At 45.2% G+C, this 24870-nt stretch overlaps 1 protein-coding gene across 3 annotated transcripts; it reads right to left on the bottom strand.

The window, feature by feature from the left end:
• Positions 1–9595: 9595 nt before the first annotated feature.
• Positions 9596–24590, bottom strand: gpr17 (G protein-coupled receptor 17). Of its 3 annotated transcripts, XM_014123653.3 has the most exons (4): positions 24381–24590; positions 23742–23851; positions 13195–13353; positions 9596–12658 (listed from the first exon to the last, which is right to left on the bottom strand). In XM_014123653.3, exons 3-4 carry the CDS (start codon positions 13349–13351, stop codon positions 11772–11774), a joined length of 1044 nt encoding a protein of 347 aa, XP_013979128.1. In that variant the 5' UTR covers positions 13352–13353; positions 23742–23851; positions 24381–24590; the 3' UTR covers positions 9596–11771. The 3 variants fall into 3 exon arrangements, with proteins under 3 accessions (XP_013979128.1, XP_045543936.1, XP_013979129.1); XM_045687980.2 differs by having other exon boundaries at positions 23742–24590; XM_014123654.3 differs by having other exon boundaries at positions 23746–24590.
• Positions 24591–24870: the final 280 nt, after the last annotated feature.

Below are 24870 nucleotides of genomic sequence, written 5' to 3'. Positions count from 1 at the left end.
AGTGGTTTGAGCCTTATAGAGTCAAAACTCAGTGAATGACACGAGTTTGAAATTGGTCACAGGGGATGGGCCATCACCATTATGACGCCGGCGGCCATGTCTGCCCCCACCTTTGGATACGGTTTTAAAGGCCATGACATCATCCCCCTCGAATCTTATTGGCTCTCTTGGTGTTAGAGGCCCTGAAGATTTATTTTATACAACGTTTGACATGTTTGAACAAACCTACATGCGCGAGCATTGCATTTATTCTGAACTTCAGAGCTGCGCTTCGAGAGAGCCATAGGACACGCTACCAACATCAGGTTAATGGAACGTGAAGTATGGACTTTTTGACCGAAAATACATCTGTTGTGGACCTGGGATGCTTTCTGATGAAGACAACTAAAGGTAGGCGATTATTGACAATATTATACAAGATGAGATGGTACATTCTATTGCTTCCAAGATGGCGCCGAGCTCTGTATATTAGCTCATTTTCTGAGTATCGCATCTCCTTTTATCGCAAAGTGTGATTACCCAGTAAAGTTAATTTAAAATCTGGTATGACGGGTGTTCTCAAGAGATATTCATCTATAAATGTTAGATTGACAATATACATTTAAAAAATCGTTATAGTATAGTAATTTATTGAAATGTAGCATTGTTTACCGGGACGCTTTTGAGGGGAAATGATGTAGTCAACGTCAGACAGAGATGTAAAATGCTGTTTTTATATATAAATATGACCTTTATTGAACAAAAGAATGCATGCATTGTATAACATGATGTCCTAGGGGTGCCATCTGATGAAGTTTGTAAAAGGTTAGTGCTGCATTTAGCTGTTTTTTGATTATATGTGATGCAAGTGGTTGGTCGGAAAATGGCTATGAAGCTGCTTTTTACGATGGACTCATCTAATATAATCTAATGATTTGCTTTTCCTGTAAAACCTTTTTGAAATCGGACGACGTGGGTCGATTCAGGAGAGGTGTATCTATAAAAAAAAAAAATATATATTATTTATTTTTTTTAAAAATTATGATTTTTTTTTAATGCTAATTGGCGATATGATTTTTCGCTGGATTTTGATCCCGCTAACGGGATCAGATGCTGAAGAGCATCATTCTTAGCTCTGGCATCTTCCCCAATATTTGGAACCAAGGACTGATCACCCCAATCCACAAAGTGGAGACAAATTTGACTCCAATAACTACCGTGGGATATGCATCTGCATTATCATTAACAGCAACCTCGTACATTTCCTCAGTGAAAACAATGTACTGAGCAAATGTCATATGTTACCGTATGACAGACCAAGTATTCACCCTGCACACCCTAATTGACAAAGAAACAAACCAAAACAAAAGTAAAGTATTCTCATGCTTTGTTGATTTCCCAAAAACTTTTGACTGAATTTGGCATGAGGGTCTGCTATACAAATTGATGGAAAGTGGTGTTAGGGGAAAAACATACGACATTATAAAATCCATGTACACAAACAACACGTGTACGGTTAAAATGAGCAAAAAACACACATTTCTTTCCACAGGGGCGTGGGGTGAGACAGAGATGCAGCTTAAGCCCCACCCTCTTCAACATATATATCAACAAATTAGCGAGGGCACTAAAACAGTCTGCAGCACCTGGCCTCACCCTACTAGAATCTGAAGACAAATGTCTACTGTTTGCTTGTCAGGCGATGGGTGTAGCTGGTGCATGAAGTCAGGCGCAGGAGAGCAGAGATGAGTGAACAACGCACTTTACTTGAGAAATAGCACACAGTAAACATACCAATGTGCGAACAATAATGGTTGCCACAAAACACGGGTGAACACAGCACCCGGAAAAAACCAGCCGGAAACGTACCGATCTGAACAATAAACAATCACACACAAAGACATGGGGGAAACAGAGGGTTAAATACATGACTAGTAATTGGGAAATGAAAACCAGGTGTGTGGGAAACAAAGACAAAACCAATGGAAAATGAAAAGTGGATCGGCGATGGCTAGAAGACCGTCAACCGCCGAGCGCCGCCCGAACAAGGAGAGGAACCGACTTCGGCGGAAGTCATGACAGTACCCCCCTTTGACCTCGGGGACGACCCGGAGGGCGAGGTGCTTGGCGATCTGGATGGAGACTGTGGAACTCCCGCAGCATTGAAGGGTCCAACACGTCCTCCACCGGAACCCAGCATCTCTCCTCCGGACCGTACCCTTCCCACTCCACAAGGTACTGAAGGCCCCTTGCCCAACGCCTCGAGTCCAGTATAGATCGAACTGAATATGCCGGGGCACCCTCGATGTCTAGAGGGGGCGGAGGAACCTCCCGCACCTCAGACTTCTGGAATGGACCAGCCACCACCGGCCTGAGGAGAGACACATGGAACGAGGGGTTAATATGGTAATCGGTTGGGAAACATAAACAGGAGGAAACATAAACCCTCACGTCCTTAGCCAAAGTGGGCCACCAGTACTTCCCACTAAGACAGCACACCGTCCGACCGATACCAGAATGACTAGAGGAGGGTGACGTGTGGGCCCAATAGATCAGCCGGTCGCGGACAGCAGACGGAACGTACATACACCCAGCTGGACACAGGAGGGGAGCGGGCTCTGTACGTAACGCCTGCTCAATGTCCACGTCCAGCTCCCACACGACCGGCGCTACCAGGCAGGAGGCCGGGAATATGGGAGTATGATCCATGAGCCGCTCCTCTGTGTCATACAGCCGGGACAGTGTGTCTGCCTTCAAATTTTGAGAACCTGGTCTGTAGGACAGGGTAAACACAAAACGGGTAAAAAACATGTCCCACCTTGCCTGACGAGGATTCAGACTCCTCGCTGCCCGGATGTACTCCAGGTTGCGGTGGTCAGTCCAGATGAGAAAAGGGTGTTTAGCCCCCTCAAGCCAATGTCTCCACGCCTTTAAGGCTTTCACCACAGCCAATAACTCCCGGTCCCCCACATCATAGTTCCGCTCCGCCGGGCTGAGCTTCTTTGAGATGAAAGCACAGGGGCGGAGCTTTGGTGGCGTGCCCGAGCGCTGAGAGAGCACGGCTCCTATCCCAGCCTCAGACACGTCCACCTCCACTATGAATGCCAAAGAAGGATCTGGATGGGCCAGCACAGGAGCCGAGGTAAACAGAGTCCTTAGGTGACCAAAAGCCCTGTCCGCCTCAGCCGACCACTGCAAACGTACAGGACCCCCCTTCAGCAGTGAGGTAATGGGAGCCGCCACCTTGCCTGTGCAGGTCCCTGAAAATCTCATTTACAAAGGATTGGAAAACTGATGGAGCATTCATCAACCCGTATGGCATGACGAGGTACTCATAATGCCCTGTGGTGGTACTGAACGCTGTCTTCCACTCGTCTCCCTTCCGGATACGCACCAGGTTGTACGTGCTCCTGAGATTTAGTTTCGTGAAGAAGCGTGCCCCGTGCATTGACTCAATCGCCATGGCGATGAGAGGTAGCGGGTAACTGTACCTCACCGTGATTTGATTTAGACCTCGATAGTCAATACACGGGCGCAGACCTCCCTCCTTCTTCTTCACAAAAAGGAAACTTGACTCCTGGGAAGTGCGGCGTCTACCAGGAGATTTATCGCACAATCCCCCTGTCGATGGGGTGGTAATTGAGTCGCCTTCTTCTTACAGAAGGCGAGAGCCAAATCGGCATATTTAGGGGGAATGCGCACTGTGGAGACCTGGTCTGGACTTTCCACCGTAGTAGCACCAACGGAAACCCCTAAACACCTCCCCGAGCACTCTCGTGACCACCCCGTGAGAGCCCTCCGTTGCCACGAAACAGTGGGATCATGACAGACTAACCAGGGTAGGCCTAGCACCATGGGAAACGCAGGAGAATCAATAAGGAAGAGACTGATTCTCTCCTTATGACCCTCCTGTGTCACCATGCCCAGGGGCACGGTGACCTCCCTAATCAGCCCGGACCATAATGGTCGACTGTCTAGGGCGTGAACTGGGGAAGGGCATATCCACAGGAACAATGGGGATACCTAATTTATGGGCAAATGATCTGTCAATGAACTTCCCAGCTGCGCCTGAATCGACGAGCGCCTTATGCTGGGAATGCGGGGAAAACTCAGGAAAAGTAATGTTCAAAAACATGTGGGCAACAGAGAGCTCTGGGTGAGCATGGTGCCGGCTCACCTGGGGTGACGCGAGAGTGCCCTGCCTGCTGCCTCAACTCCCAAAGGAACCTCCCCAGCACCGACCGGCAGCATGCCCTCTGCAGCCACAGATGGTGCATGAAACGGAACCTCCTCCGGTCTCACTAAGCGCAGCACCTCTCAGCTCCATGGGCGTCGGAGCGGTGGTGCTGGGGGATGGAACCGACAGACTCCGATCTGGACGTCCGCGGGTAGCCAGCAGGTTATCCAACCGAATGGACAGGTCCACCAGCTGGTCGAAAGTGAGGGTGGTGTCCCTGCAGGCCAACTCCCAATAGACGTCCTCGCGCAAACTGCAACGATAGTGGTCGATCAGGGCCCTGTCGTTCCATCCCACACCAGAGGCCAAGGTCCGGTAGTCCAGAGCGAACACTGGGGTGCTCCTCGTCCCCTTTCTCAGATGTACGAGACGTTCACTCCTGCGCCTCTCCAGTCAAGCGCAGGAGAGCAGAGATGAGTGAACAACGCACTTTACTTGAGAAATAGCACACAGTAAACATACCAATGTGCGAACAATAACGGTTGTCACAAAACACGGGTGAAAACAGCACCCGGAAAAAAACAGCCGGAAACGTACCGACCTGAACAATAAACAATCACACACAAAGACATGGGGGAAACAGAGGGTTAAATACATGACCAGTAATTGGGAAATGAAAACCAGGTGTGTGGGAAACAAAGACAAAACCATTGGAAAATGAAAAGTGGATCGGCGATGGCTAGAAGACCGGCGATGTCGACCGCCGAGCGCCGTCCGAACAAGGAGAGGAACTGACTTCGGCGGAAGTCGTGACATTGCTGATGATCTGGTTCTTCTGTCCACAACCAAGGAGGGCCTACAGCAGCACCTATATCTTCTGCACAGATTCTGTCAGACCTGGGCCCTGAAAGCAAATCTCAGTAAGACAAAAATAATGGTGTTCCAAAAAAGGTCCAGTCGCCAGGACCACAAATACAAATTCCATCTATACACCGTTGACCTACAGCACATAAAAAACTATACATACCTTGGCCTAACCATCAGCATCACAGGTAACTTCCACAAAGCTGTGAACAATCTTAGAGACAAGGCAAAAAGGGCCTTCTATGCCATCAAAAGAAACATAACATTTGGCATACCAATTAGGATCTTGCTAAAAAATACTAGAATCAGTTTTAGAATCCATTGCCCTTTATGGTTGTGAGGTCTGGGGTCCACTAACCAAGCAATAATTCAAAAAATGGGACAAACACCAAATTGAGACTGCATGCAGAATTCTGCAAAAATATCCTCCGTGTACAACGTAAAACACTAATTATTATACTTTTTTTAACCTTTATTTAACTTGGCAAGTCAGTTAAGAACACATTCTTATTTACAATGACGGCCTAGGAACAGTGGGTTAACTGCCTTGTTCAGGGGCAGAACGACAGATTTTTACCTTGTCAGCTCGGGGATTCGGTCTAGCAAAATAATGCATGCAGAGCAGAATTAGGCCGATAGCCGCTAATAATCAAAATCCAGAAAAGAGCCGTTAAATGCTACAACCACCTAAAAGGAAGCGATTCCCAAACCTTCCATAACAAAGCCATCACCTACAGAGAGATGAACCTGGAGAAGAGCCCCCTAAGCAAGCTGGTTGTGGGGCTCTGTTCACAAACACAAACAGACCCCACAGAGCCACATGACAGAAACACAATTAGACCCAACCAAATCATGAGAAAAATAAAAGATTATTACTTGACACATTGGAAAGAATTAACATGAAAACAGAGCAAACTAGAATGCTATTTGGCCCTAAACAGAAAGTACACAGCGGCAGAATACCTGACCACTGTGACTAATCCAAATTGAAGGAAAGCTTTGACTATGTACAAACTCAGTGATCATAGCCTTGCTATTGAGAAAGGCCGCCGTAGGCAGACCTGACTCTCAAGAGAAGACAGGCTATGTGCACACTGCCCACAAAAGGAGGTGGAAACTGAGCTGCACTTCCTAACCTCCTGCCAAATGTATGACCATATTAGAGACACATATTTCCCTCAGATTACACAGAACCACAAAGAACTCGAATCTACTGGTTACCAGGCCTACACTTGCTGAGAAGGAATACAGTTTCTTATGCTTAATTAAGCTATTCATTACACACACACACACACGCACATTAAAACACTCACGCACACATGTGCATGCGCCTGCGCACACACACAAAATGTGGTTTTCAAAAAGTGGTTGTTGCATCAACAGTTTTTCTCCTTGTTATGTCAGTCACTGGCAGTCACTCAATTATCCTTGTTATGTCAGTCACTGGCAGTCACTCAATTATCCTTGTTATGTCAGTCACTGGCAGTCACTCAATTATCCTTGTTATGTCAGTCACTGGCAGTCAGTCAATTATCCTTGTTATGTCAGTCACTGGCAGTCACTCAATTATCCTTGTTATGTCAGTCACTGGCAGTCACTCAATTATCCTTGTTATGTCAGTCACTGGCAGTCACTCAATTATCCTTGTTATGTCAGTCACTGGCAGTCACTCAATTATCCTTGTTATGTCAGTCACTGGCAGCCGTTCAATTAGCCCATGTCAGCAAAAAAAAATGTTATTGGTAAATTAGCCTAGTTAGTGTAGTTAGCCTAGCCAGCTGTCTACACCTTGAGGTAATCATAGCCGACTACTAACCAAACCCAGGGGCCCTTGATTTTGCTATTCACTCTCACTCAGATATCATATTAACATGGCATAAGTCATGGCAAAATGTGTAGAACTGCGGGAAATTTGTTTTAAAAACAGCAACAATGTGTAGAATTGCAGAAAACCTTTCAGACAGTTTTTTATTGCTATCCTAACCATCAAGAGGCGACAGGTTGTTAGGCGTGTGTATCGGAGGCGAAGTCAGGTGCAGGAGAGCAGAGTGTAGTGAACAGGTGCTCTTTTTATTCCGGTCAAAATGACAGCACAAAAATAACATAAAATGTGCCCAAAACACGGAACATTGACAAAAAGTAATGCGCGTAACAATATCCACAATATCAAAATACATGTAACACAAACAATCCTACACAAACACATGAGGGGAAACAGAGGAATAAATACATGCAGTGTGATTAGGGAATGTAAACCAGGTGTGCAGGGAACAAGACAAAACAAATGGATACATGAAAAATGGAGCGGCGATGGCTAGAAAGCCGGTGACATCGACCGCCGAACCACGCCCGAACAAGGAGGGGAGCCGACTTCGGCGGAAGTCGTGACACAGGTAGCCTAGTGGTTATGCATATGAAGAAGCTGATTAAACGTCATGATCATTACACAGGTGAACCTTATTCTGGGCAGCAGGGTAGCCTAGTGGTTAGAGCATTGGGCCAGTAACCAAAAGGTTGCTAGATTGACTCCCCGAGCTGACAAACTAAAAATCTGTCATTCTGCCCCTGAACAAGGCAGTTAACCCACTGTTCCTAGGCCATCTTTGTAAATAAGAATGTGTTCTTAACTGACTTGCCTAGTTAAATAAAAATAAAGAAGGGGACGACTGAACATTTTTACCTGCGAGGTGGGTAAAACATTTAAGGGGCCCCCTACCTCAGGAGTAAAACATTTTAGGGGCCCCCCATTTTGCAGGTAAACATTTTTAGGTGCCCCCCACCTCAAAATATTTATACCCTTGAGGTGGAGGTCCCCAAAAAAAGCTACATCTGGCCCTGTACACACTGGAGATCCACCTACATCTCTCTATCGCTTTCTTTCTCAATCGCTCTCGCTTACCCTCTCTTTCGCTCTCTTTCGTGCTCTGTCTTTCGCTCTCTCTCTCTCTCTTTTTTTCCCCTCCCTCTTTCTCTGCGGTAATCTTGTCAGTTCAGAGGCAGTGGACAGGAAATCTTTCACAAAATACTAGAGAAGAAGAAAAGATCTGATGGCAACCCACAGTCGCATGACCATAAAAGAACCCGACCTGTACACAATGAAACGTTACTGTAACCCAGGGGTTTCCGTCCTGTCTGTGAATGTGTCGTAAATCGCACCCTATACCCAAGGGGGCACTTCTTCTGGCCAGCGACATTGAGCTCTGGTCAAAAGTAGTGCACTATATAGGAAACAGGGTGTCATTTGATACACACCGTTGTCCACCCCTGCATGTTGCGTCATCCTCACTTATAGGCAGAGAGCTCAGGAACTCACAAGTACATTATAAATAGATCCAGAAGAGGACAGCATCAGGTTTGAAGTGGAAACTGCAACTCCCATACAGTTATTTAATAACGACTAAGACAGTCTATAACCCTCTCTACAGTAGACTGAGGTTATTTAAAAACTTCCTCAGGATAGGGTCTATTTTTCTCCATTTCCGCCTGACTGATGTGCCCAAAGTAAACTGCCTGTTGCTCAGGCCCTGAAGCCAGGATATGCATATATTTGGTACCATATTAAAGAAAAGCACTCTGAAGTTTGTATAAATGTTAAAATAATGTACGGGAACTATAAAACAATAGATATGGTAGGAGAAAATCCAAAGAAAAACCAGCTTCCAGTATGCAATTCCTATGGTTTCCACTGGATGTCAGTAGTCTATGTTCAAGGTGTCAGGCTTGTTTCTTCCCAAACAAGGAAGAATAATACGTTTTGATACAGGGAGTCAGAGTTGGAAATCAGTGTATAGTTTTCCTTTTGAACATACTTCTTTCCATATGAAATATTATAGTTTAATTACATTTTACCTGAGGATTAAATAGAAACGTATTTTGACTTGTTTTAACAAAGTTTAGCGGCAGCTTTTTGGATTCCTTTCTCTGCAAGTTGAACGAGTGGATTACTCAAATCGATGGCGCCAACTAAACTAACTTTTTGGGATATAAAGAAGGATTTTATCTAACAAAACTACCATGCATGTTGTAGCTGGGACCTTTTGGATGACAAATCAGAAGAAGATTTTTAAAAAGTAAGTGAATATTTAATCTCTATTTGTGAATTTATGAAACCTGTGCTGGTGGGAAAATATTGTGATGTGGGGCGCCGTCCTCAGACAATGGCATGACATGCTTTCACTGTAAAGCCTATTGTAAATCAGACAGTGCAGTTAGATTAACAAGAATTTAAGCTTTAAACCGATATAAGACACTTGTATGTTCCTAAATGTTTAATATCCATAATTTTTATGATTATTTATTTGAATTGCGCGCCCTCCAGTTTCACCGGAAGTTCTCCCGCTAGCGGGACGCCTAGCCTTAATTAATACCCATTTATAGACAGCCTATATTCTCAGTCTACTGTACAAAGTGTTCTTTAATAACCACTAAGTCAGTCTATATTCTCAGTCTACTGTATAAAGTGTTATTTAATAACCACTATAAGTCAGTCTATAACCTCAGTCTACTCTGTACGGAGTGTTATTTAATAACCACTATGTCAGGTGCGTCGTAGAAAGTGGACCAAGGCGCAGCGGGTATAGTGCTCATCTTCTTTTATTTATATAAGTGAACACTTAAACAAAATAAATCGACGTTAACCTACAGTTCCATAAGGACACAAGGACTATACGAAAAACAACTACCCACAAACACAAGAGAAAATAAACCCACTTAAATATGGCCTCCAATTAGAAGCAACGACAACCAGCTGATTCTAATTGGAGGTTGTTCCCAAAACTAACATAGAAATACAAAAACTAGAAAACCCACATAGAAATAGAAAACATAGAACATACACCAAAAACCCCGAAACACACAAAACAAACACCCCCTGCCACGCCCTGACCAAACTACAATAACAAATAACCCCTTTTACTGGTCAGGACGTGACACACTAAGACAGTCTATAACCTCAGTTTACTCTGTACGGAGTGTTATTTAATAACCACTAAGACAGTCTATAACCTCAGTCTACTCTGTACTGAGTGGTATTTAATAACGACTAAGACAGTCTATAACCTCAGTCTACTCTGTACAGTGTGGTATTTAATAAGGACTAAGACAGTCTATAACCTCAGTCTACTCTGTACAGAGTGTAAGCACATAGAATGAAAAAAGACACATTTTATATATATATATATATATATATATATATATATATATATATATATGTATATATATATAAAACAATTTATTAATTTACAGTCCTAAAGTGAAGATACAGTCAAATGTATAAATAAGACAAAGGCCATGAGATATTTTAGATGAGAACAGTTGTCTTTATGCACCCAGACTGTTTCTCACTGCTTTCATATGAAGCCCTATAGCTCCTTTTCTGCATATATCAAATGCTACGTGAGGATGCATAGCAATTACAATGTATTGAGGAAACAGTAGCTTGTAAACAAACAGGCTTGCAAACCCATGTCCAAACACATACATTTGGAGACACTGATGACTAACCTCAGTGTCAAACATAACTTTTTGCTAGAAAGTCGGTAAGAGATTTATCCAATATATAATTTTGAAATGAATGGCTACATTATATATTTTTTGGTAATAGGACAACAAAGAAACGTTAATATACAGTAAATGCATTTGATTGTAACATGAATTAACTTGGCGGGAAACATTGAAGATACACTTTAATTAGTGAAAATAAGATTGTATTATGGTAATAATAATAACCTTGCCCAAAAGCATATTAGGCATTAGTAAGCATGATCTTAAACAGTTAACACAGATCAAGACCTACTAAGAGTAAAAAGGCATGCATTTCCCCCTTTTAAAACTAACAAAAAAATACTGTACAACTACAATTACAACTGGGATGGAATCCATTGATTTGGTCTTTACCAGCACTTTGACAGGGTGGAAAATAGTTACAACTGAAGAGAGGTGATGATGAAACAAGCTCTAATTGATTTCCCAAAGTCAAAGTTACAGTCCCAAATGAACAGGAGAGGCAGTATAGAACAAAGTTACAGTCCCATATGGACAGGAGAGGCAGTATAGAACAAAGTTACAGTCTCATATGGACAGGAGAGGCAGTACAGAACAAAGTTACAGTCCCATATGGACAGGAGCGGCAGTATAGAACAAAGTTACAGTCTCATATGGACAGGAGAGGCAGTACAGAACAAAGTTACAGTCCCATATGGACAGGAGCGGCAGTACAGAACAAAGTTACAGTCCCATATGGACAGGAGAGGCTGTATAGAACAAAGTTACAGTCTCATATGGACAGGAGAGGCTGTATAGAACAAAGTTACAGTCCCAAATGGACAGGAGAGGCAGTATAGAACAAAGTTACAGTCTCATATGGACAGGAGAGGCAGTACAGAACAAAGTTACAGTCCCAAATGGACAGGAGAGGCAGTATAGAACAAAGTTACAGTCTCATATGGACAGGAGAGGCAGTACAGAACAAAGTTACAGTCTCATATGGACAGGAGAGGCAGTATAGAACAAAGTTACAGTCCCATATGGACAGGAGAGGCTGTATAGAACAAAGTTACAGTCCCATATGGACAGGAGAGGCTGTATAGAACAAAGTTACAGTCCCATATGGACAGGAGCGGCAGTATAAAAATAAGTATTGAGATGGCAGAGGCTTGAGTGAAAACAGGTAGAAAAATGTATAAAAAAAATGTACTTAAAAATAAGTCAGTCAGATAAAGTTCATATTTCCGATGGTTCCACCTCCAGCTTCTCAGAACTCAGACTTGGCGCTGACAGAGCTCTCGTGTGTTCCCTTCAGCTCTCCTGCACTGGTGGCCCCTGATCCCCCGGCCCTGTCTCTAAAGAACAGCCTCCTCACCGTTCCCCGGAACTTCTCGGCCCCAAACAGGTATACCAGAGGATCCAGGCCCCCGTTCAGACAGGTGAGAGAGGAGGTGACACGGTTGGCCAGGGACAGACCCCGCCTGGTCTGGCAGTAGACATCTGGGTGGGCGTACCCCAGGATGAACGTGGCTCTGGAGGCGTGGTACGGCAGGAAGCACACCACATAGATCAGCATGACCAGGCCGATGGTCCTCAGGGCTCGCAGCTTCAGCTGGGGCTCCAGTCGGGATCCTCTCCTCAGGCTGTGGATGATGAGCAGGTAGCAGGACAGCGTGGAGAGGAAAGGAGGGGTGAAGGCTACGGCTAAAGAGACGAGGGCCTTACGAGAGGCTTTCTCCCTGTACAGCTGTAGACACACCGTCAACCCGTCCACCTCCGCAGTCTGGCGGGTGACCAGCAGGGGCGCCATGGAGATGGTGACCAGCGCCCACAGGGAGAAACTGATGGTGTGGGCGTAGCGGGCACGGCGGATCTTCAGTGACCTCACTGCGTGTACCACGGCCAGGTAGCGATCCCCAGCCACGCACGCCAAGAAGTAGAGACTCGCGTACATGTTGACATAGAACAGGAAGCCGGCGACTCGACATGGAATCTCGCCGAATGGCCAGTGGCCCCCCATGAGGTGGTATGTGGCGCGGAGCGGCAGGATTATGACGTAGGAGAGGTCGGCCACAGCCAGGTGCAACAGGAAGACGTTAGCGGGAGAGGATGTGCCACGCTGCCGGGAGAAGATCCAGAGGGCCAAGGCGTTACCTGTTGTGGTGAAAGAACGAGACTTGTACTGATCTCATTTATTAGAACTCAAACATCCTTATCTCAACTGTGGTGGATGAAGAGGATATCTCAACTAGTGTGGATGAAGAGGATATCTCAACTGTGGTGGATGAAGAGGATATCTCAACTAGTGTGGATGAAGAGGATATCTCAACTGTGGTGAATGAAGAGGATATCTCAACTAGGGTGGATGAAGAGGATATCTCAACTAGGGTGGATGAAGAGGATATCTCAACTAGGGTGGATGAAGAGGATATCGCAACTAGTGTGGATGAAGAGGATATCTCAACTAGGGTGGATGAAGAGGATATCGCAACTAGTGTGGATGAAGAGGATATCTCAACAATAACTGTCAAGGTAGGCTATATAGCTAACATAACACAACATACTGGAACAAAACACAACACAACCCACCGCTACGCTACGCAACATTACATAACATAACATAACATTACGTAACATAACATACCATTACGTAACATAACATAACATTATGTAACATAACATAACATTACCATTGAGCGCCAGGAGAAAGACCAGAATGTAGTAACCTCCAAACACCATGTTCTCCACAGTGTTGTCTACAGGAGCACAGCTACTCTCTGAAGACGCGTTGGACAAGATGGACGTCAGAGCATCCATGTCCATGGTGGGAGTGGTCTGCATCTTCATCTCTGGGGAGAGAGAGGAGAGAGAAAGAGGGAGACACAGAGAGAGAGAGACCGAGAAAAAGGCGATCAAATAACTGAGAAGAACTTGATTGTACTGCTTGATTGTACTGCTGAATATGCAGAGCTAGCGCGCAAATATTAACTATTAAGATAGCTAGTACCTATTCCATTTATGTGGCGTCGTCAAAGATGTAATCTTTGCTATCGTCAATTTATTCCAAGATCAGCATGCAGATGATGTAAGTTAGTGCTTCAAAGTCCCTGTGATAAGGTTAGCGATAAACTGAAATCCAAACTGAACAGAACTACACTCTCTTCTACCATTGTCTTAAATATATATAATGGTCTCGTTGCAAAAGCTAAATTGTCGCAAGGGAACTTTTATTTATTTATTTTATGTCACCTTTATTTAACCCGGGTAGCAAAGATTATAGCAAACACCACTGAAACGGAATTGGTGCTCGCTAGCTTTGCAAATTCAGCTATTGTTGGAAGGCAGCCAATATGAAACAAACTATTAAAATAACAAAAGTTGCAGCATATGTTGTGTAAATGGTGAACTCATACAGCTGTCAACTCTTGTCACTGCAATCCGTTTCACATTTAAGACAATAGCTACCTTTTAGATCGAAGCCCATATAGAATGATAGAAGATAAGATGATAGAAGCCCATCTCCTACTGTAAATAACCTACACACTGTGTGTGTGTAGCCAGCCATGTAGAAAAATGGCAGAAAAATTAAAAAGACGGACATCAGAGTATTTTTCAGTACACCAAAACGCAAAGTAAGAACCCTAGTAGCCTAGTTGATAAAATGTTCATAAGAAAGAAATGAAATTCTAATGGAAATGTTTCACAATGATGTCATTAGGCAGAGCAGGCAACAGATGGCACACAGACAGCAGAGTTGGGGACAGATATGCAGGGACAGACTGGCAGAGACAGGGAGTCTCAGGTAAGTTTGTTGAGTCTTTGTTTGGCAACATTATGAAAGGATCTAACATTTTTTGACTTGTAAAATAGGAACATAATTGGAAAATGCCATGGATACTCCCACTCTCAACTTAAACTGGTGACTGAACTAAGATTTGTTAAAGGCAATGGTATTGCTGTTGTGATTAGTTGTGTAGTTTTGGGTACCAGTAGTTAGGAGTACGGCAAACACCTTATTTCTTTGGTTCCTCAATATACATTTACCATATTACAATGTAGGCTATGTGTTACAGCACTACTTTTGGTGTCCCCCTCAGGAATTGCTCTTGAGAAGATTTCATGTAATTGTCCCCTCCAAAGTTGATATCAGATTTTCGCCCCAGGGTGGGTTAGGGAGAGAGGGAGATAGGGAGGGAGGGAGGGAGATAGGGAGAGAGGGAGGGTGGGTGAGGGAGGGAGGGAGATAGGGAGGGTGGGTTAGGGAGAGCGGGAGATGGGGAGATAGGGAGGGAGGGAGATAGGGAGAGAGGGAGGGTGGGTGAGGGAGGGAGATAGGGAGGGTGGGTTAGGGAGAGAGGGAGAGAGGGAGGGTGGGTTAGGGAGAGAGGGAGAGAGGGAGGGTGGGTTAGGGAGAGAGGGAGAGACGGAGGGTGGGTTAGGGAGAGAGGGAGGGTGGGTTAGGGAGAGAGGGAGAGAGGTAGGGTGGGTGAGAGAGGGAGGGAGGGAGATAGGGAGGGTGGGTGGGTTAGGGAGAGAGGGAGGGAGGGTGAGTTAGGGAGATAGGGAGGGTGGGTGAGGGAGGGAGGGAGATAGGGAGGGTGGGTTAGGGAGAGAGGGAGGGAGGGTGAGTTAGGGAGATAGGGAGGGTGGGTGAGGGAGGGAGGGAGATAGGGAGGGTGGGTTAGGGAGAGGGAGGGGATATGTTTTTGGCACTGACCTTGACTTTACTAGGTAAGAGGAGATGTTTGTGTCCCAGAGGAATGTACAGATGCACCCCAAAGTATAACTGACCCCTGTTGTTCACCTCTCAGAAGCAGCACTGTAGCCACGTACAGCCACACCTTGTTCTGGGATGCAATTCCAGACCTGGGTTCAAATAGTATTTTGAAATTATTTAAAATAGTTTATCTGTGCTTGAACTTCCTTGGCTTAATGGACCAACAGAGTAGTCCCAGAACGGCAAACCCTGCCCACCTGGCACTCCAGGCAGACTAGAGCAAACAGTGAAAGTATTTGAAAGATGTCAAATAGTATTTGAAGCCAGGTCGGTACCACACCCTCATATCTCTCATTACCCCCTGGTCTGGCCCAGTTGTCTGATTTGTCACATTACCCCCTGGTCTGGCCCAGTTGTCTGATTTGTCACATTACCCCCTGGTCTGGCCCAGTTGTCTAATTTGTCACATTACCCCCTGGTCTGGCCCAGTTGTCTGATTTGTCACATTACCCACTGGTCTGGCCCAGTTGTCTAATTTGTCACATTACCCCCTGGCCTGGCCCAGTTGTCTGATTTGTCACATTACCCCCTGGTCTGGCCCAGTTGTCTAATTTGTCACATTTCCTCCTGGCTTGGCCCAGTTCTCTAATTTGTCACATTACCCCCTGGTCTGGCCCAGTTGTCTAATTTGTCACATTACCTCCTGGCTTGGCCCAGTTGTCTAATTTGTCACATTACCCCCTGGTCTGGCCCAGTTGTCTGATTTGTCACATTACCCCCTGGTCTGGCCCAGTTGTCTGATTTGTCACATTACCCCCTGGTCTGGACCAGTTGTCTAATTTGTCACATTACCCCCTGGTCTGGACCAGTTGTCTAATTTGTCACATTACCCCCTGGTCTGGACCAGTTGTCTAATTTGTCACATTACCCCCTGGTCTGGCCCAGTTGTCTGATTTGTCACATTACCCCCTGGTCTGGCCCAGTTGTCTGATTTGTCACATTATAAGTAATGACCGTGTGGCTCTTCCTACGATGAAATGGCCTAACTGTTTGAGACCAGGTGGTTTAGAAGTGATGTTTCTGTTGTGTTACTTGCAGCCGCCAGTCTAATAGCAGTTCTTCTGGAAATATTCCAGCCCCGACAGATGCAACTGTAACTGTCTATTGGCTGAAGAAGAGATGAAGACCTTTTTAAAACATTGAACACAGATGAAGAAATTTTTTAAAACATTGAACACAGATTAAATGTTTTAAAACATTGAACACAGATGAAATGTTTTAAAACATTGAACACAGATGAAGACATTTTTTTAAACATTGAACACCCATTGAATCTAAAATGCAGAATCTATTTTATTTCCCTTTTTTTTAAGTCCTTCAATGTGGTTTAAATCTCCCACTAAAAGAGAACATTCACCTTTCTCTGTCACTTTTAATATCTAATCACCCATCCCCTGACTGCAACACAGGACAGCTGTAAGCAGTTAGCCAAACAATAAGCCCAAACTCCAATATTATCAGAGCCTCCAAGAAAAGCACTAAAGAGGTGTGTACCAGAGAAAGTTCTTATTATCCCACAGATGTTGGAGCAGAGGGGAGTGTGTCAGTGGGATACACACACATAAACCACTCACAATAACAGAAACAACTCATTGATGAAAGTCATATTACGTAGTTGTGGGACTCCCCGCTAAAACTAGGCTTGTCCTGGACTGCCTGGGAACTGTGGAGACATTCCTGGGTGAGAGGAGGCTCAAAACCCTCCTTTGTCCTTTTCAAAACTTCAACCCCAGCAGCTCTCTCTCCTATACATGCTGACCGGAGAGCCAGAGTGACTCCCAAATGGCACCCTGTTATACAGATGTGTCACGCCCTGACCTGAGAGAGCTGTTTTTCTCTGTTTAGTTAGGTTGGGGTGTGATGTGGGGTGGGCATTCTATGCTCTCTATTTCTTTGTTTTGGCCGAGTATGGTTTCCAATCAGAGGCAGCTGTCAGTTGTTGTCTCTGATTGGAAATCATACTTAGGCAGCCCTTTTTCTCACCTTCAGTTGTGGGATCTTGTTTTTGTACAGCTCAGTGAAAGCCTGCAAAACGTAATGTTCGTTTTCCTTTTTTGTTGTTTTGTTTAGTGTTCTGAGTTATAATAAAATGTAATCATGAGCACTTACCACGCTGCACCTTGGTCTCCTCCTTACGACGAGTGTTACAAGATGTACCATCTTAATTTGATCGCTCTTTTGTTGATGATAATTTTCCTGCACGGCAGGAAATGTAACCTTGTATTGTTTTCAAGGTTTAAGATGGGGTTCTAAAGTTTGTAATTTCCACCTAAAAACTGTAGACTTGATTTGATCTAACGTAGAATGTACCAAACCCTACAACAACAAAAAACTCACATTTCCTGTTGCTGCAGGAATATTTTCCTTCTATAGTAAACTGGCTCAAATTAATATCCTACATCTGTAATATATGCCATTTAGCTGACACTTTTATCCAAAGTGACTTACAATTTACGTATGGTTAGTCCTGGGTATCAAACCCACTACCTGTTACAAGCACCGTGCTCTACCAAGTGAGAAACACACTATTCCCTATGTACAGTAGTATACTACTTCTCACCAGAGCCTTTCGGGTCCTCATCAAGAGTAGTGCACTCTATAGAGAATAGATGACCATTTGGGACACAACCTCAGAGAGCCAGAGGTCACATAAGGACTCAGTCAGATGTAGTACCACTGGCAGGATTATTCTCTTCCTTGTCTGTTCCTCGTGGTGTGTAACAGTGTTCAGGACGGATCACTTCCCTGTCTGTTCCTCGTGGTGTGAAACAGTGTTCAGGACGGATCACTTCCCTGTCTGTTCCTCGTGGTGTGAAACAGTGTTCAGGACGGATCACTTCCCTGTCTGTTCCTCGTGGTGTGTAACAGTGTTCAGGACCGATCACTTCCCTGTCTGTTCCTCGTGGTGTGAAACAGTGTTCAGGACGGATCACTTCCCTGTCTGTTCCTCGTGGTGTGAAACAGTGTTCAGGACGGATCACTTCCCTGTCTGTTCCTCGTGGTGTGAAACAGTGTTCAGGACGGATCACTTCCCTGTCTGTTCCTCGTGGTGTGTAACAGTGTTCAGGACGGATCACTTCCCTGTCTGTTCCTCGTGGTGTGAAACAGTGTTCAGGACGGATCACTTCCCTGTCTGTTCCTCGTGGTGTGTAACAGTGTTCAGGACCGATCACTTCCCTGTCTGTTCCTCGTGGTGTGAAACAGTGTTCAGGACGGATCACTTCCCTGTCTGTTCCTCGTGGTGTGAAACAATGTTCAGGACGGATCACTTCCCTGTCTGTTCCTCGTGGTGTGAAACAGTGTTCAGGACGGATCACTTCCCTGTCTGTTCCTCGTGGTGTGAAACAGTGTTCAGGGGAGCTGTGGGACTCCGAGGGGACGGCATTTCCCATGCAACCTTCTGCCTCTACATTAGGTCCCAAATAGCATCCTTTTTTCTACATGGAGCCCTAGTTTTGACCAGAGCCCTATGGAACCCTATTCCCTATATAGTGCACTACTTTAGACCAGAGCCCTATAGAACCCTATTCCCTATATAGTGCACTACTTTAGACCAGAGCCCTATAGAACCCTATTCCCTATATAGTGCACTACTTTAGACCAGAGCCCTATGGAACCCAATTCCCTATATAGTGCACTACTTTAGACCAGAGCCCTATGGAACCCAATTCCCTATATAGTGCACTACTTTAGACCAGAGCCCTATAGAACACTATTCCCTATATAGTGCACTACTTTAGACCAGAGCCCTATAGAACCCTGTTCCCTATATAGTGCACTACTTTAGACCAGAGCCCTATAGAACCCTGTTCCCTATATAGTGCACTACTTTAGACCAGAGCCCTATGGAACCCAATTCCCTATATAGTGCACTACTTTAGACCAGAGCCCTATGGAACCCTATTCCCTATATAGTGCACTACTTTAGACCAGAGCCCCATGGAACCCTATTCCCTATATAGTGCACTACTTTAGACCAGAGCCCTATAGAACCCTATTCCCAATATAGTGCACTACTTTAGACCAGAGCCCTATGGAACACAATTCCCTATATAGTGCACTACTTTAGACCAGAGCCCTATGGAACCCTATTCCCTATATAGTGCACTACTTTAGACCAGAGCCCTATGGAACCCTATTCCTTATATAGTGCACTACTTTAGACCAGAGCCCTATGGAACCCTATTCCCTATATAGTGCACTACTTTAGACCAGAGCCCTATGGAACCCAATTCCCTATATAGTGCACTACTTTAGACCAGAGCCCTATAGAACCCTATTCCCTATATAGTGCACTACTTTAGACCAGAGCCCTATAGAACCCTGTTCCCTATATAGTGCACTACTTTACACCAGAGCCCTATAGAACCCTGTTCCCTATATAGTGCACTACTTTAGACCAGAGCCCTATGGAACCCAATTCCCTATATAGTGCACTACTTTAGACCAGAGCCCTATGGAACCCTATTCCCTATATAGTGCACTACTTTAGATCAGAGCCCCATGGAACCCTATTCCCTATATAGTGCACTACTTTAGACCAGAGCCCTATAGAACCCTATTCCCAATATAGTGCACTACTTTAGACCAGAGCCCTATGGAACACAATTCCCTATATAGTGCACTACTTTAGACCAGAGCCCTATGGAACCCTATTCCCTATATAGTGCACTACTTTAGACCAGAGCCCTATGGAACCCTATTCCTTATATAGTGCACTACTTTAGACCAGAGCCCTATGGAACCCTATTCCCTATATAGTGCACTACTTTAGACCAGAGCCCTATGGAACCCAATTCCCTATATAGTGCACTACTTTAGACCAGAGCCCTATTGGGGGGAATCACGCTCCAATGATTTATTACTGTGTGTGACAACCCTCCTCCTTCCAAAAATAACCCCCTACAGGGAGATAAACCCCCAGAACAAGCCTCCATCACAATGATTTGACGGTATAAATGTGTGGGAGTGTTCGCACCAGTCCAGCAGTCAAGAGAGGAAAGAGGGGATTCTTTGGATCAGATTAGGCCTATGTCCCAAATGGGCACCCTAATCCCTATCAAGTGCACTGCTTTTGACCAGGGCCAATAGTCAAAAGTCATGCACAATATAGGGAATAGGGTGCCATTTTGGACACAGCATTGTTTTGAGAGATTATTCAAAGCCTTCATTTGTGAGGGGACTGCTGTTGGTTCTGCAGCGGAGAGCACAGCCTTCTCTCTAGACATATGACACTTTCCACAGGGACCCTGTCATTGGGGTTAACAGGAACCTGTCACTGGGGTTAACAGGAACCTGTCACTGGGGTTAACAGGAACCTGTCACTGGGGTTAACAGGAACCTGTCACTGGGGTTAACAGGAACCCGTCATTGGGGTTAACATGAGCCCGTCACTGGGGTTAACAGGAACCCGTCACTGGGGTTAACAGGAACCCGTCACTGGGGTTAACAGGAACCCGTCACTGGGGTTAACATGAGCCTGTCACTGGGGTTAACAGGAACCTGTCACTGGGGTTAAAATGAGCCTGTCATTGGGGTTAACATGAGCCTGTCACTGGGGTTAACAGGAACCTGTCACTGGGGTTAACAGGAGCCTGTCACTGGGGTTAACAGGAACCTGTCACTGGGGTTAACAGGAACCTGTCACTGGGGTTAACAGGAACCTGTCACTGGGGTTAACAGGAACCTCTCACTGGGGTTAACATGAACCTGTCACTGGGGTTAACATGAACCTGTCACTGGGGTTAACATGAGCCTGTCACTGGGCTTAACAGGAACTTGTCATTTGGGTTAACAGGAACCTGTCACTGGGGTTAACAGGAATCTGTCACTGGGGTTAACATGATCATGTCACTGGGGTTAGCATGACCTTGTCACTGGGGTTAACATGAACCTGTCACTGGGGTTAACATGAGCCTGTCACTGGGGTTAACATGAGCCTGTCACTGGGGTTAACATGAGCTTATCACTGGGGTTAACATGAACCTGTCACTGGGGTTAACAGGAACCTGTAACTGGGGTTAACATGACCTTGTCACTGGGGTTAACAGGAACCTGTCACTGGGGTTAATATGAGTCTGTCACTGGGGTTAACATGAGTCTGTCACTGGGGTTAACAGGAACCTGTCACTGGGGTTAACAGGAACCTGTCACTGGGGTTAACAGGAGCCTGTCACTGGGGTTAACATGAGCCTGTCACTGGGGTTAACAGGAACCTGTCACTGGGGTTAACAGGAACCTGTCACTGGGGTTAACAGGAACCTGTCACTGGGGTTAACAGGAACCTGTCACTGGGGTTAACATGAGCCTGTCACTGGGGTTAACATGAGCCTGTCACTGGGGTTAACATGAGCTTGTCACTGGGGTTAACATGAACCTGTCACTGGGGTTAACAGGAACCTGTAACTGGGGTTAACATGACCTTGTCACTGGGGTTAACAGGAACCTGTCACTGGGGTTAACATGAGCCTGTCACTGGGGTTAACATGAGCCTGTCACTGGGGTTAACAGGAACCTGTCACTGGGGTTAACAGGAACCTGTCACTGGGGTTAACAGGAACCTGTCACTGGGGTTAACAGGAACCTGTCACTGGGGTTAACAGGAGCCTGTCACTGGGGTTAACATGAGCCTGTCACTGGGGTTAACAGGAACCTGTCACTGGGGTTAACAGGAACCTGTCACTGGGGTTAACAGGAACCTGTCACTGGGGTTAACAGGAACCTGTCACTGGGGTTAACAGGAACCTGTCACTGGGGTTAACAGGAACCTGTCACTGGGGTTAACATGAGCCTGTCATTGGGGTTAACAGGAACCTGTCACTGGGGTTAACATGAGCCTGTCACTGGGGTTAACAGGAGCAAATGTGACCCCTGTTAAGAGTTGATCCCCACAGAAAATACTGAAAGCACAAATTAAAGGCTATAAAATACAGTGGCAAATTTCCCTAAATCTCTACTGAGTTAAAGAAGTTACCTGATTAGAGATTCACTGACCCACCATCTGAAAACAAATCTCATCTGACAGACTCCAAATCTAACTCCAACTGAAAAACACACAGCAGGAAGCCAGACTGAGGCTTGCATGTGTGCTGATAAATTGCTGGGTTTATATGGCTCTGTGAATAGAGCTAGGTACGATATCTATTGAGTTACAATGACCTGTTATCTCCAGTGACCTTGAGAACTTGAACAAGTCTGTCACGATCGTCGTAATAACATTCAGACCAAAGTGCAGCGTGATATGGGTTCCACATGTTTATTAAGTGAAACGTACAGAAAAACAATAAAGAACGAACGAAACGTGAAGCAAATGAAGTGCTCACAGGCAACAACACATAAACAAGATCCCACCAAAAAAACAGTGGGGAAATGGCTGCCTAAATATGATCCCCAATCAGAGACAACGATAAACAGTTGCCTCTGATTGGGAACCATACCAGGCCAACATAGAAATAGAACAACCTAGATTACCCACACTAGTCACACCCCGACCTAACCAAAATAGAGAATAAAAGGCTCTCTATGGTCAGGGCGTGACAAATTCTCATCCTCCCAAACGATAACTCTACAAATGAGAACATTAGATAAGACCATGGTAAAAACTCCTTAGAGTAGTCACAGATCAGTACACCACAAACATCTCAAATGCTTCAGTTAATAATATGAGTTTATTGAGTCAATCTAATTAAATATAAGAATGAAATCCCCCATCAAAATCTGTCAGTTTAAGAGAAATATGTATGTTTTTGCATGTGCTGCGTCTCAATCCAACTCATCCGCCTATGATGGCCTTCCGCATCTGCGGTGGAAGGTGGCAGAGCTACAGCGGTGTTTGTCAGACCAGGAGGCATCCCAAAAATCGGTCTGAACTAATATGACAACTATATGGAAAGATGAGACTCTCACGAACACAATGGTGTTCTCGATTTTGCTCTACGACCCTCACAAGCGTCACGGGACACGTCTGGAGGTAACCGGTACCGTTTAAAACAATTTCTGGAAGTATGAAGGTATTGTAGTGTTGTGCCAACCCCCAAAAAGGGGTTAAATATGTGTAAAGATATACATATTTCCTGAGCTTTCTTATATCTCCTAGATACAGGACAGACACCTTTTTTATTGCCATTTTTTTTAAACAAATGTTCAATACGTTTCTTTGGTCTAAAAGTAGTAAAGGCCAAATTCAATATTTTATCAAATATTTGTTTCTATATTTTTTTGATACCTAAATGGGTCCTAAAATTCTAAATCAAATACCTAAATGATACACAGTATGACAATCTTAAAACAATTCCATATATCAATTCCATATATCCAGGAAAGAGAGAGAGAGAGGACACTCAGAAGACTATGACATTGTCATGCAACATTTTATGCAAAAAACTTAAACTCAAATACAGAAAAGACCATGAGAAGGTAAATTCTTCAATAAAACCAGAGAGAGAGAGAGATCAGACTTACCCACCAGTCCAGCGTTCTCCTCAGACAGCGTGTACTGCTTGAGGGAAGTGCAGTGCAGTGAGGGGGTAGTGGAGTAGCTGACTAGTCGGCGTTGGTCTGGCTGTCAACAGCTGGTGTAGGACGAAGCAGCAGTAGAGTTGTTATTGAACAGAAGAGCAGGGTAAAGAGCAGTATGGGTGGGTTTCACAGAAGAGCAGTGTAAAGAGCAGTATAGGTAGGGTTCACAGAAGAGCAGGGTAAAGAGCAGTATGGGTAGGCTTCACAGAAGAGCAGGGTAAAGAGCAGTATGGGAAGGGTTCACAGAAGAGCAGGGTAAAGAGCAGTATGGGTAGGCTTCACAGAAGAGGGCGGTAAAGAGCAGTATGGGTAGGCTTCACAGAAGAGCACGGTAAAGAGCAGTATGGGTAGGCTTCACAGAAGAGCAGGGTAAAGAGCAGTATGGGTAGGCTTCACAGAAGAGCAGGGTAAAAAGCAGTAGAGTTGTTATTGAACAGAAGAGCAGGGTAAAGAGCAGTATGGGTAGGGTTCACAGAAGAGCAGGGTAAAAAGCAGTAGAGTTGTTATTGAACAGAAGAGCAGGGTAAAGAGCAGTATGGGTAGGCTTCACAGAAGAGCAGGGTAAAAAGCAGTCGGTAGCACCAGCACAGTGTAACGGGTCCTCTTCTGGATGTGGAACAAAGTGTAGACTAGGAGGGACTGGGGAGGATCTGGTTGGTTGGGAGGCTCCTCTGCTGTCCTCTGTGCTGCTCTCTCTCACTGACAGGAGGTTAGGAATGTTGTCTTATCACCCTCTCTCTCTCTCTGTCTCTCTCTCTCCAGGATGGTCTCTCTCTCTCTCTCTCTCTCTGAGACTGTGGATCTTTTTGTGTCTCAACATAATGTGATAACAGAAATTCTGAGTCCCAATGGGGAGGCTTTGATATGAACCCCTGACCCCACCCTTTCTTCCCCATCCCCTCTGCTCTGAGGGCCACTTGTGCGCCCAACAATAGGCTGAGTCAGGGGGAGTATCGGCGGCTCTGTTCAGCACAGAGAAAAGAATGGCGTGCCATGGTTGCAATGCGTGGCCGGGTGGGGAACCATGGTAACCGCTAAACCAGGCCTAGTACTGGTGTACACCACTGGTCCC

Source organism: Salmo salar, chromosome 10 (genome assembly GCF_965601325.2).
Source record: "Salmo salar chromosome 10, fSalSal1, whole genome shotgun sequence".
In the NCBI taxonomy this organism is placed as follows: domain Eukaryota; kingdom Metazoa; phylum Chordata; class Actinopteri; order Salmoniformes; family Salmonidae; genus Salmo; species Salmo salar.
Note: the sequence above shows the minus strand (reverse complement) of the source record. Positions and strands in the feature narration are given on the sequence as shown.

Excerpts from the sequence above, each read along its gene's own strand:
- gpr17 (XM_045687980.2), bottom strand. The coding sequence starts at position 13,351 with ATGAAGATGCAGACCACTCCCACCATGGACATGGATGCTCTGACGTCC. Across the intron at positions 12,659-13,194 it reads CTTTCTCCTGGCGCTCAATG|GTAACGCCTTGGCCCTCTGG; the intron begins GTAATGTTATGT and ends TCACCACAACAG.